This window comes from Ptychodera flava, chromosome 15 (genome assembly GCF_041260155.1).
Source record: "Ptychodera flava strain L36383 chromosome 15, AS_Pfla_20210202, whole genome shotgun sequence".
Taxonomy (NCBI): domain Eukaryota; kingdom Metazoa; phylum Hemichordata; class Enteropneusta; family Ptychoderidae; genus Ptychodera; species Ptychodera flava.
The window spans coordinates 3086971-3101132 of record NC_091942.1 but is presented as its reverse complement, the minus strand read 5'-3'; the positions used below and the strand labels follow the sequence as shown (position 1 = coordinate 3101132).

Here is a 14162-nt window from a genome sequence, read left to right as displayed (position 1 = left end):
CGGCTGAACGTATTTCAGTCAATTTGGTAGACATCTTCAGAATTCAAATGGCTAGAACTGAAAAGGTTTTGGTGGGCGTGGCTTGGATATTAATGAAGTTATGAAAGTTTTAATTTTTCTGTTACGCCGCGTATGACAAGTGAAAACAATCGACTGTTTGAGGGCGCTGTGAAAAGTGCTTGTCCAGGTTGGCTACAGCTGGATAGCTCTGGTTTCAACCACGGTCCCTCCGTGTTTCAACCTCGTATTGAACATTAAAAATATGATATTTTATTACTCATTCAACTCACTATTCAAGATAAAATATCGTTCAGCAAATTAGCTTTATCCTTGGTAATTGATTGTTTCCCTCGCTGCTCGATCGCCAGAAATGAGTACATACATTCTTAGCCCTGCGTACGATGCTGTGTGTTCCGCTACAGCTAATAGCCCCGCTCACCACAGTGAGCGGGGCTATTAGCTGTAGCGGAACACACAGCATCGTACGCAGGGCTAATACGTTCTCTACCTAGCCTCATGGCATGGAAGTGCTGATGAATAATAACTTTGGGTCAAAGGTATTGAAGTGTCCAATCAGGTTCGTGCACAGAGTCCAAGGCCATGACCTACTTCATGTACTTCTGCACTGTTTTGATTTTGCTTCGCCAAGAAACGTATTCGTCATTGTCCATAGAAGTATGTTTGCTCTCCTTTGAGGTTGTTTGTGAAACAAATTCCGGGATAGGCCTTGGAATGCATACGATCGGCATCGCGGCAGTGCATGTAGCTAGCCCTACGAGTATGGCGAGAGTGTCCGGCTTTGGCTACGCCGCCTCCCACCTCCGGTAGGCGGCGTAGCCCCCGGCGTAGCCAAAGCCGGACACTGTCGCCATACTCATAGGGCTATGCATGTAGCGTACCATGCTTGTGTAACTGCCGAGCTCAACGTGCATTCACGGTTGATACTCGTGTACAATCATGATGTGTTCAATTCTGATGAAGATTCATAAGTCTTACTTTTGCAGTCTTTTTTCCGTACGATAATCTCGACAATACGTGTTACTGTTAGACGAGGTGGCCATTTTATGATAAGTTTCAATACTGCACAGCTACATAGCGTCACTATCGTGTGATCGAGGTACTAGCGTTGTTGAACGGGATACAGAAACTCTGCAGAGGGAGAAACGATCGTTGACATGAACAGTCAATGTACTTCAGCACGTAGTCCGCAGATAGCGGATCGAGAAAATAAACGTGTCCCAGTAAATAACGGAATATTTATGTACATTAACTCGATATTAATCAAATTTCCAGCTCATCGCAAAAAATGTATTGCAAAGATTAATTTGTCACTGACAAATACTGCACTGTATGGAATACAGTCTGTAGAATAGTTCAACTTCAAGTGGTATTACCCGAGACAAACACTTGTGTTGTCAATTTTGATTTCATTTCATAAACTTCATACTTCATCGAGTATCGTGTATTTCAGCCTTTGTGAAGCCATTTTATTGATATTTTCAATTTTTGTCTTGGCTTTGTTGTGGAACATGTTGAATCGTCTCCGTGGACATGTAGGCAAAAGTGTGACGGGGTCGAAGTGACTTGGGTACCTGGGGCCGACCAAAACCAGTGTGAATTACTGGGGTCAAAGCGGACAGCGGCCGGGATGACGTGTTCCCCAAGCGAGCTACCTTCAGAAGTCTGTTTCATCGCAAAAAAACGTCAACTTTTAAAACCCGTCATTTATTTACTGATGTTATTCTCAGCATCACAAACATATACGCCTCTGCTATGTATCACAGCAAATAGTTATATTTGAGCGCCCCGTAAATGGGATCCTCGTTTTTTTGCGAACCCGGAAGTGTGTCTTGCTCAATGCATTTCCTACCCATAGCGAGGGAAACTGCCCGCGTTCCCATGCTCCCATGCACCCTTTTTTTTTTAAATGCCAGTGCAACGCCATCTGTGCAAAATTTGTGGTGGTATGCTCCCGTGTTATGGAAAACCTCTCTTATTCTAACAATGACGTAGTTGACTTTGGACTTCGATTTCGTAAATGTGATGTCCATGCAGTGAGTTTGGGTTGGCGCGCTTATAATGCAATCTTCGCCCGCCTGCGGTCCGATATCCCGCATTTATTAGCGATATTTATCTGTTTTGACTTGACCAAAGTTGGCAAAACTTGCTATGTACATTAAAGATACTATGATACAAGATTATTGAAAGTCATTTGACATTTTTTTCAGCCAATTCCCAATATGCATATTTAATGAACCTTCCAATTAGGGATATATACTGGCATTTACTTGATAAATTTGGCGAAACATGCTGTGTACATTGATCATTATACCAGGTTATAACAGTATTGAAAGTCATTTTGCATTTTCATGTCAGCGAATTCATAATTTGCATAAATAGCTAACAAGCTTTCACGGTTTGGCATATAGAGCTTGAAGGACTTGACCAAAGGTAATTACACATGCTATATTGTGATACAATGACAGCACTCAAAGAAATTAATTATTTTTATTTCAGCTAATTACATATTTGAATACTTAATGACCTTTAGAATTGATCTGTGGTGAAATTCATTGTGTTGATCAGAACACTTTAAATGTAGCAAAGCATGTAGCAAAGGTTCAAACTTGCACATAAATGCAATATATAATGAAACACGTGAGCATTTTCAGTTCATATCTGGTGTGAAGAACGTGACGAGCAGAACGTAGCAAAGTAGTTTTGAAATGAACATGCATATGCCCAGTTTACAGAAACGGCCTTGCAGTGATGCGAATAAATTGTAGACATTATGAAACGAAATTCTAGATTCACCGGACTATCTAGCTAGTTTTGGGAAGTAGAATGGAGAAGGTAGAATTATTTTTTTCGTTACTATATATCACAGAAAAAAAATATTGATCATGGTTTATGTAAACATAGAGAAAGTCAGCAATCTCAAACAGCAAAGTTCTCACGTGCACAGTCTAAATCAATTCCAAACATCATCTTGCGGTCTGTTGTAGTCCACAACAGTTACTGTTTAATTGTTGCGTTTGCTTGTTTGCGTCTATATTTTTGTTCACTTTATCATTTTGATGTATCCAAGAGCATACTGAATTTTATTTTATTTGTGAGAAAGATTTAGAGTACATCACAAATTTCTGACCGAAGAAGATTCAATCGATGCGTCGACTGGAAGATCACAAACATCACGTGGTCACGTGAACCAAACAAATAGCGGATCAAGGCGTCGTTTGTTCCTCACTCTTAATATTCTATCAATACTTGTCAATTACGATCGTCTCTGAATACAAGTAACTTTTCGACATCTTTCTGTTAGTGGTCTTCTAAATGACAGGTATATCACCCAAGAATGTTGAAATAACAAGTGTTAATCTCTCAGACGCAGCGTATTGCTAATAATATGCAATGGTATTGTCAAAAGATGCATTCTAGCTCTGATTATAACACGCCACATGCTCATTCCGTGTCGCGATTCGCCAGAATACGTCACGTGACGAGAAAATAGATACGTCTAGTCCCCAACAGATCGAAAAAAGTTACGTCAGAGGGTACTTTTTGAAAAGCTATTTCCCTAGGGAAATAGCTCTGACCAAATTTGGAAAAGTGCCCGGTCACGTGACCGTCACGGGCGGAGTGTCGTCTGCAGCTTTGCAACAATGGCGGGTGACGTACGTGCTGTGCGTCCGGGATAGGTGACGACACATTCACTAAAAGAGATTTTCCAACATTTTCCAACATTCCAACAGCGCAGGAACTTGAACAGCTCATCGACGGAAAAGATTAAAGTGCAACTAAGGATGTCGCTAGGTATGCTTAGAATATTTTTAGCTCCGCTGTCAGCGACGCGGAGCTTATCAAATAGGTTGATTTTCCGTCGTCGTCTGTCGTCCGTCGTCGTCCGTCGTCGTCGTCCGTCGTCCATCGTCGTCCGTCAACAATTGCCTTCTCCTCTGAAACCGCAAGTCCAATTGCTTTGAAATTTTATATGCAGTTCACTTAGGGTGACCTCACTTAAGTTTGTTCAAATTGTGGTGAAATTTGCATATTTGTATTTTTGGGGCAATTTTTGGTGTTTTTGGTAAAAAAATCTTCTTCTCTAAAACCACTTGTCTGATTGCTTTGAAATTTGATATACAGTTTACTTAGGGTGACTTCAGTCAGATTTGTTCAAATCGTGATGAAATTTGCATATTTGTATTTTTAAGGCAATTTTTGTCATTTTTGGTAAAAAAATCTTTAAAAATCTTCTTCTTCAAAACTACCAGTCAGATAGCTTTGATATTTGGTACATATGTCTCTGGGGATGATCTATTTCAGATTTGTTCAAATTGTGCAGAAATATGCAAATTTGCATTTTTGAGGTAATTTTTGCCATTTTTGGTCAAAAAATGTGTATTTCCAAAACTACTCATCTGATAGCTTTGAAATTTGGTATACAGGTTCCTACAGATCACCTTAATGATAAGTGATCACCTTAATGATAAGTGTTGAAATTATGATGAAATCTGCAATTTTGTAATTTTGGGGCAATTTTTGCCATTTTTGGTCAAAAAATGTGTTTCTCAAAAAGTACTGGTCTGACAGCTTTGAAATTTGGTATACAGGTTTCTACAGATGAGCCAAGTAATATATATTGAATTTCTGATGAAATCTGTAATTTTGTATTTTTGGGGCAACTTTTGCCATTTTTGGTCAAAAAATGTGTATTTCCAAAACTACTAATCTGATAGCTTTGAAATTTGGTATACAGGTTTCTATAGATTAACTAAATGATATTTATTGAAATAATGATGAAATCTGCAATTTTAAATTTTTGGGGTAATTTTTCCCATTTTTGGTCAAAAAATGTGTTTCTCAAAAAGTACTGGTCTAACAGCTTTGAAATTTGGAATACAGGTTTCTATAGATGAACTAAATTTGATCTTTTGAAATTATGATGAAATCTGCAATCTTTATTTTTGGGGGCAATTGTTGCCATTTTTTGTCAGAAAATTTTATTCTCAAAAAACTACTCATCATATAGCTTTGGTTGACATGTTCTTAGAGATGATTCGATGTGATATATTCAAAGTATGATGAAATCTTCAATCGTGTATTTTTGCAGCTTATTTTAGCCACTTTTTTCTGGCCATAGCATTGAGCTATCAAAGATTTCCACCTTCTCCACCAACATGTGTCAAAAATAGTTATTCTCTATGTGACGTAGTGTCATGTGATTATTATTCATGAGCTGTCATTACTATTCATGAGGGCATGTATATCTCTCTTGGCCCACGTGTACTCAAGTCAGTCTCCAGCTTACCATCACTCTATGTACGTAGCTTAGAGCTTAGTGTAATAAAGTAGCATCTTAGATTATATTGTACTCGCTGTTTCCAGTCGTCTTTACATCCTTTCATCATTGGAATACTAGCCTTGCCGGCCCCGACACGCTACCACATAACCGACAATACCAACGTAACCTCGGTTATATCACATTGGTGGCAGCGGTGGGATGTCGCAATGCATTGTTAAGAGTGTCACATGACATACCTCTGTCAGGACACCTTGGCATTGAAAGCTGGAATTATCACTGAATCAAAGAGTCCCTATGCCTCACCTCTCGTTTTAGTCAAGAAGAAACAGGGCGGAGTTCGATTCTGCGTTGACTATAGAGGTCTAAATAAGGTCACGGTATCTGACGCATATCCGATGCCTAGACCAGATGAATTGATTGAGGAAATCGGCGGATCGAATTATATATCAACGATCGATCTCACGAAGGGATATTGGCAAATTCCCCTGAGCAAACGTGCTCAGGAGAAGTCTGCCTTTATCACTCCTTTTGGACTGTATGAGTTTACTGTTATGCCATTTGGGATGAAAAATGCGCCAGCAACTTTTCAGAGGTTAATGGATAAGACATTTAATCAGCCCAGAGAAAAAGCATATATGGATGACTTGGGTCCACATGATCATTCATGGGAAGATCATGTTAAACACCTGCGTAGCATATTTGAGAGGTTACGTAGTTGTAAACTAACTGCTAGACCAACGAAGTGCTATCTTGGTGGCAGTGAGGTTTCTTTCATTGGTTATGGTGCTGGAAGTGGAAAAATAAAACCTATGGCAGATAAGGTTAATGCTGTTGTCAATTATCCAACACCAGTGACAAAGCGTGATGTCAGATCATTTTTAGGATTAGCAGGATACTACAGGAAGTTTATCCCAAATTTCTCTGACATTGCGACCCCATTGACTGAGTTGACATGTAAAAATAGCCCAGCCAATGTTCAATGGACTCAGAGCTGCGTTGATGCTTTCCAGAAGCTGAAAGACGCTTTAGCATCATCGCCAGTTCTGGCGGTTCCAGATTATAATAAGCCGTTTGTGGTGCAGACAGACGCGTCTGACCATGGTATTGGTGCGGTTTTGTGTCAATATGATGACAAGGGAGAGGAACATCCGGTTCAGTATATTAGCCGAAAACTCCTCCCCAGGGAGAGAAATTACCCAACTATAGAAAGAGAGTGTTTAGCCATTGTTTGGGCTGTGGAAGCTTTGAATCCTTACTTGTACGGGAGAGAGTTTACAGTTCAAACAGATCACAATCCATTGGTTTGGTTAGACAAAATGTGTAGTAAAAATCGTAGGTTGTTGCGATGGAGTTTAATACTGCAAGAGCATCAATTTAAGATTGAGTACAAGAAGGGCAGCGAAAATACAAACGCGGACGCATTGTCGCGAATGTGGAGCTCGGATGTACGGTAGTGTGTGAAGGTGCATGAATGATGTAGTGAAAGGGCTGTAGTGACCTGATATACACTGTTTTGGAAAATGCGTGTTGAATTTTCAACCCTTATAGTAATGGTGTTTGCCCAGGTTGCTGTACCCGACTTAGTCAGTAGTTTTTTTTGTCATGTACTTTCTTTTAGATTCAGTAGTATTAGCATTGTATTATTTTACTTTGATTTTTGCTGATTTTCTGAATTATTTTGCCGTACTAGTGATGTAGACTCCCTGTCTCCATCAAAATAAGGAGGGAGGAATGTGACGTAGTGTCATGTGATTATTATTCATGAGCTGTCATTACTATTCATGAGGGCATGTATATCTCTCTTGGCCCACGTACGTGTACTCAACTCAGTCTCCAGCTTACCATCACTCTATGTACGTAGCTTAGAGCTTAGTGTAATAAAGTAGCATCTTAGATTATATTGTACTCGCTGTTTCCAGTCGTCTTTACATCCTTTCATCATTGGAATACTAGCCTTGCCGGCCCCGACACGCTACCACATAACCGACAATACCAACGTAACCTCGGTTATATCACACTCTACATAAACACAGCGGAGCTATATCGGCCGCTAGGTCGCTTGTTTGAAAGAAAGTGGTACCACGTACAAGTGAAACCGCTGTACATCGCTCAGTAAACTTGTCACAATGGATTGTTGCGGTGCAAAATATCAAAAAACATTAAAATCTATATAACAATACAACATGAGCATGTGGTGTGTTATAAAACACCTATAGCCTGGTCTTTATTCGGGCTGTAGCGCTCGTCTATTACCCCTCGTGGCCGTGTGTTACCAGAAACACATCGCTATACCCCTCGGCCTACGGCCTCGGGGAATAGTGATGTGTTTCTGGTAACACACGGCCCCTCGGGGTAATAGACGGGCGCTATAGCCCTCATGACCAGGCAAAAGGGGTTTACTATGAATATTTTTCACTATAATTGTGTGACTTGAACCAGAAATTTGTACTTTACGAAATGGGAAAAATTATAGTCCGCAATATGCACAGTGATGAATTTTTGAAAGTGTCTATTTAAGGTGTTATTCACTCAGGGGTTAATTATTTTGTGTGTAAAGGTCACGGCTAAGTTTAAACACGATTGGAAGTAATTTGCGATGACTGGATTTTCACATTTTTCAATTTCTGAAAAGTGTTAGGTGTACTGTAGCTGAATGTTGCAATATTACAAATTACTCATAAAAACAAGTGTGTAATGTAAAAAGAAAAGCAGGTTAGATTACATTTGCAGATTAAACAGACATCAATTCATCATCCAATTATCCCAAATTAGTTCCAATCGTGTTTTTTATGACGCCTAGTATTTACATCGCAGTCAGTTTGTATATGCTGACGTATGAGGAGGTTGAACATCGATGTTGAACGCTGCAGGATAAAATTAGACCAAAATTTTCTAACGTCATTATCAACGTTTTCTACGAATTCCCCGTTCTATCTGTTTTCCTTGCGTAGACAGAAGTAACATCGCGAGATACAGTTTCCTTCGGCGTTTTATCACAATCATGAAACCAACTGAACAGAGAGTTTAGGTGTTCAGGTCGTGATTTCGATTCAGAGAATCATTTGAAAGAAAATGTGCTATAGTCAGACGTGCCCTAGGTGCGTCCTGACAATCTCGTGCTGTGTCTTCAAGGCTTTGACCTTGTGATGGACTTTGAACGACCGCCTGGAACTTACTCACCTGTAGGCATTTTGCTTCGGTGAAACTCTAGGAATCATAGTATGGACAAGGTGGCGTCTTTCCATCACTGTCGGCGCTAATATGCCAACTGGCATGAAGGAATAGAATAAGGAGAAACTTTAAATATACATTCCATAAACGTCTAAATCGCAGTCAGTTTGTACAATTCTTCTACCCACACAGGATTTAAAAAAACACACACTTTTTCTATTGACGAAGAGTGTTTTGAAGCTGTCTGCATTTGTATATTTGAAATGTTCGTTAATCCTACACCTTGCCTATAAGCTGTTGTGTTCTCCGGCTAATCAGTAGACACCAGCAGTGTGTTAACGACATAATGGCCCAGTGAATGAGTTCAGACAACTCGATAGCTCCTACAGTGGATTAGCAACAAAGAACCGGCTATGATGTGACGTATACCCATAGATTCGGTCTTGTACGTGTAGTTCGCTCCTCGACGTTCTAAGACTTCAACTTTCGTCAAAACTTTCCTGAAGGAAACTTTAAACAACCCGCTCTCGAAATCAAGAATAAATATTAGGGTTCACCGTGCAAAATGTGGTACTAGCGAAACATATTACCGTGTATTTACCTACACCTAAAATTCAAAATGGCCGTCATCCTTGTATTCAAGTTGACTCTATTAGGGAAAATTAAATTTTCGATTTTCACAAAAATAAGCGAGTGAAAATTGTATTTACTCCATGAGCTTCAAAATGTTCCCACAAGTGGTAGATCAAATGAGTGTTTTAAAAGTTTGAGAGTCCCGGCCGAGTCCCGGCCGAATATATGTTCCCGAGGCGCATTCTACATTAACTGAAGAGGAAAGCTGAGAACAAGTAAACCTGGAAACGTTGCCATCAATAACACGATTGGAACTAATAGTGATAATTGGATCGTCGTATTTTTCAAATTTCTCAAAAGTGTAAGATGCCCTATAGCTGATTGTTGCAATTACTCATAAAAGCAAGTGTATAACTCAAAAAAGAAGATAAGAATATATTTGCAGCAGAAACCGACATTACTTCACCATCCAATTATTACTCATAAATAACTCAAAAAAGAAGATAAGAATATATTTGCAGCAGAAACCGACATTACTTCACCATCCAATTATCCCAAATTACAATCGTGTTCTATATACCTGAATTTCATCAATGCGCCTCCCTAGTAGAGTAAAACATGCAACCAAAGTGGTGCTACAGGTTTTCGCACGCTGTTTCTGAATGCTGACGTTATAATTTTTTTTCTCTTCTCTGTTTGCAGCATTTAAAATATAAATGTGGTAGGTGTGCAATTGTCTCGAACTCAGGTCAAATCCTCAAGAGGAAGGCTGGTCACGAAATAGACGAAAACGATTGTGTCATAAGAATGAACGACAGTCCCGTGCCAGGGTTTGAAGAAGATGTTGGCGCGAAAACTCACTTACGGATAATATCGTTCGCCTCCATTGGCTTGTTCAATTCGCGAAAATTATTTGGCGAAAGTGACCCGGCCAAGACAGTGATATTTTGGGGACCAAAAGACCTAATGAAAACAGATGGGACGGGCCGCACGTTTAATACCTTAACTGGATACCAGAAGAATTTCAGTAATGTGCAATTTTACATATTTACACAAGAAAAGCTTGATGAAGATCACAAACTTTACGAAAAAGAAACACATCTGAAAATGTAAGTGGTTTTTTTTTTTGGTTTTCCTTATTTTTGAATCACACAAATGAGGTGTAATTATGTCATGTATACTATCATATCATACATAACTGATATTGTTTGGCTTACTTCGGCCGTATGTTATCCGAAGCATGGCATATGGTAAGTTTGCGGTAATTGCATTTTCATGCAGCCGATAAGCCTATTTGTCTCATACATAGATATTGCGGCTACATGCGAAATGCATTGCAAGTCTCTGTCACAAATACACACATAGCTGTGAGGCAAAACCATCTTGACAGAAACCCCTTTTATCTATTTACTTTTTATTTATCGATCAGCGAAGTTGAATAAAGATGCAACTTTCTGGAATTATGTACAAATACCGTACTTAGGATTATTTCCTCAGTTCTCACTTTATTTGAAGAGATAGAACAACGACACTGCAATCTTTGTCTCGTTGTCGGAGATTAGAGTTTGTTGTGCTGCTGGTCGGTTAATAGAAAGATGAAAACTGCCCGTCGTATTTTGTGAAACAGAGGAACTTAGGTGATATTGAATAATACTACGATTTGCCGACAACACCGTGTTGCCAAGGTCAATGTTACGTCTTTGCAGTTCCGGCCGATACATGACTTATCTTAAACGAAGGAATCTCACAACTAGAGTAGAGATTGGTAGCATTTATATATTAGATGCATTGTATAAGCCAAATGTTGGCATCACTTAGGAAGTGTCTGCTATCGTAAACAAAGCATTTGTTGAAGGAACATTAGCTGTAATTTTCACAACATTTTTACTTCTATTATTCTTGAAAAGAGTCCAATTACACCTCCCCCTCCCTATCCCCGAATATGTTACAATGTAAGGTCACGTACATGACCTTACGAACATGACCTTACGCACGGTCATGCTGTGGGACATTGGTGATTAGTTGGTTATTTATACTTTAACATAGAGGTTTACATCTGGTTCAATGGATGAGTGAATGAATGAATGAATCAATCAATCAATGAATCAATCAATCAATGAATCAATGAATGAATCAATGAATGAATGAAAGTACGTCATTACCCGCCACCTAAGTTATGGTACTAACTTGTACCATTAAATCAGTAGAAGCGAGATATTCTTGTCTACCGCAATAAAACAAAATAGAAAACGATGTCAATGGCAATTAGTCTAAATGTGTCGCAAATTACACGCATCTTGCAGGACAACAGTAGATCAACACACTCTTTTATCGCAATGATTTGAATAGAAGGATGGGATTTTGGAATCCCATGCCTAAGTTAAAGTCATCGTCTAGGATATTTGGTGTTTCTATTTTTCATCTCTCTAGCCAGTCAAAGCCAACAGAAAATGTTGTCTTGAATGTGAGTGTGCTTCCTCCATTAATATTTGCATGCTGTTCTTTTTAATTTTTTTTGCAATTCATACAGTGGGCCTATCTGGGCGTCGACGGGCTGGTTTACCATGTTATTTGCCACAGAAGTTTGTGACAGTATTACAGTATATGGTATGGGTCACCCAGACTTCTGCAAGTAAGTGTGTGACCGTTTTTCCTTTAAACTTTTGACAAAAAGAACAATTCAGTTCCTTTTTTTCGTGGAAATGAAATCACATATCGATGGTATCGAGTAACAGTCAGGGTTTTCTAAATGAAACCTGGTAGATTTCTCCATGACGTTTTCTCAACACAGCCCTCTTACGTTTTTGTGCATGGCTTCCATATAGTGCAGAATCTAATCCATAGAAAGCGTGATACCATAGTACACAACGCACACCTCAAAACTTGCATAACATCCAACTTCTGTTCAAGGCACCACGTTTCCAGGGAACAGACCTTGAACGAAAATGTTGTCATAGAAGCAGCGATAAAGCAAAATGACTGCCCCGTGCCCTTAAAACTATAAATATTTACCGGCGTTGAAACCTTGGGCAAGTGTTTCGTGTCAAGAAATTCGGCGGTTAGGCTATTACCTTGCAGTCCATGTATTTTGAGAGCAATTAATGAACTCTGCAAAAGCTATTAGACTCTGCTGCCGTCACTGAATTGAAGATGATGGGTTCTGCTCTGATCATTCCAGGTCATCAAATGAACGGCATGGACTATCATCAACATGTTCTAAAGTATTTATATTTCAGAATGTGAGCTTAGTATCCATTAACCGTCTTTTCAGAAATGGACTTTAGATTTACGGCCTCGAACTAACTGAACTAACCGAAGAGTATAGATTATTTCACGGGGCAACACGAGACTTGCTCGTTTGCTCAGGACCACAATAGTTAGAACTCGATTATTTATGGGTCTTGGGGCAATCGTGAAGTCTGTGTTTAGGTTGACTTCGCACTATGTCTGACCCCATCATCCAAGTTGATGGGACCCGAGACGACTTCCCTACGCCAGTAAAATTTACTTAGCTTTCTCTCAGTCTACAACTGCCACGTGTACGGAAGGGAGCACTCAGTGTTTTGAGATAGAACATGACGTGGCAGATATCGACATTCGAGTTTGCACAGGGGAAGTACTCAGTACTATGACTCATCACATATATTTTCTTTCTAGTCGGTTTGTTGTGTCTACTACTCAACGGTACGGGTCCACTTAACTTTGTTTAATAAAGTTATGTAGAAATCATATGATGTACTGGTGACACGCTGTTGTAAAAAAACAAAACATGCTACTGCTCTGCTCGTTTTATCGGGCTAGTTGCTGAATGCGATATGACGCAGAGGACGTCATGCAACTGTAAAATTATCTATAGTTATGATTCAAATCAGCTCACCGTCCCAGAAACGATAACATCGCGTTTCCTTAAATGGTAGCGTTTGATTTATTTCTGTAGTCCAGCACTACGTAAACTCGCATACTATTCATGCAGTGCAGTGGACCATTAAAAAACCCATAAAAATCCAACCGTGTTTACGTTTCGAGGAAAATGGCCGAGGTGGAAGGCCGGCGAAAAGTGGCTAGCTCTAATGGATTTGTGAAACATTACAGGCCTCAGTACTATGTCGTAGTGTGACTTTGTCAGCGTAACACAGTTCACCGAACAGAAATAATGAACTGTGTCGTGACTGGTTTGTTTGCTGTAAACCACTTGGTCACATAATAACTGGTGACCTGACCATCATTACCAACAGTAAACTTCGGCAACTCTTTCAATATGGCCCAAAATATCGAAAGCCACAAAACATTAATTGGAAATTTAATTTAAGAAGTATCATGGATGCCGCCGAAAAATATGCAAGACAGTGGGCTGCAGTTGAGGAAGTTGATGTGGAATGCCTATCTGACGGCTGAGCAAAGTCAGAGATAAATTAAAATCACGTATTTCACATTTCTATGGAAATCCGGTCACGACATGCGACCTGCGACTTCAAAACTGCGACCTGCGTCCTGCGAGTTTGAAACATGCGACCTGCGACTTTTGGCATTTAGACCTAGGCGTAACCTGCGACTTCACAACAGCGACCTGCGTCCTTCGTGTTTGTCAAACTGCGACCCGCAACTTCACAACTGCGGGTTTAACAACGGGGAATCTGAATTTTTTTTTAATTTGTCTCCATTTTATGCCACATCTTATCGTATAAAACCAAGATGCAATCAGTCATCGAATTGGTACTACAATCAACCAAACTCAAAAGATTGCTGAGCAATACAGAAAACATCATCTGGCAAAGAAAATAAAAACTGAGAGAGCTGCCATATAAGTAATCAAAGTTGGCGGCATGAATTAAAAATACTCTCCTCAAACCAAACCAATTTCAAAGGCCGTTTACAGCAAATATTGTTAACGAAACCGTGAAACCTGGGAATGGCTAAACATAGAGAAATAAGATTTATTTCTTGAAACAGCCTTTCACAACATGCTTTTCAAACACCGGAAAGCAGGCATTAATATCGACCCGAAATCTATTACAAAGTCCATGAAAAATTGACACAAAACCCCAAAAGTTCGGATAATTGATTTCAATGTCCAAAACAAACTTATCGTTGTCAGATTAGTACAACATTTACAGTT

The 14162-nt window shown here is 39.5% G+C and overlaps 1 protein-coding gene across 7 annotated transcripts in view; it reads left to right on the top strand.

Moving 5' to 3' along the window:
* LOC139150901 (alpha-N-acetylgalactosaminide alpha-2,6-sialyltransferase 5-like) overlaps positions 1-14162 on the top strand; it is a 417953-nt gene that overhangs the window by 38400 nt on the left and 365391 nt on the right. For all 7 annotated transcript variants that reach the window (XR_011556298.1, XR_011556297.1, XR_011556296.1 and 4 more), the window contains exons 3-4: positions 9749-10155; positions 11577-11678. Coding sequence is in view for 4 of the 7 variants with exons in the window: in XM_070723360.1 (XP_070579461.1) it covers positions 9749-10155; positions 11577-11678 (509 nt within the window). In the remaining 3 variants the exon portion in view is untranslated. The remainder of the gene's footprint in view (positions 1-9748; positions 10156-11576; positions 11679-14162) is intronic.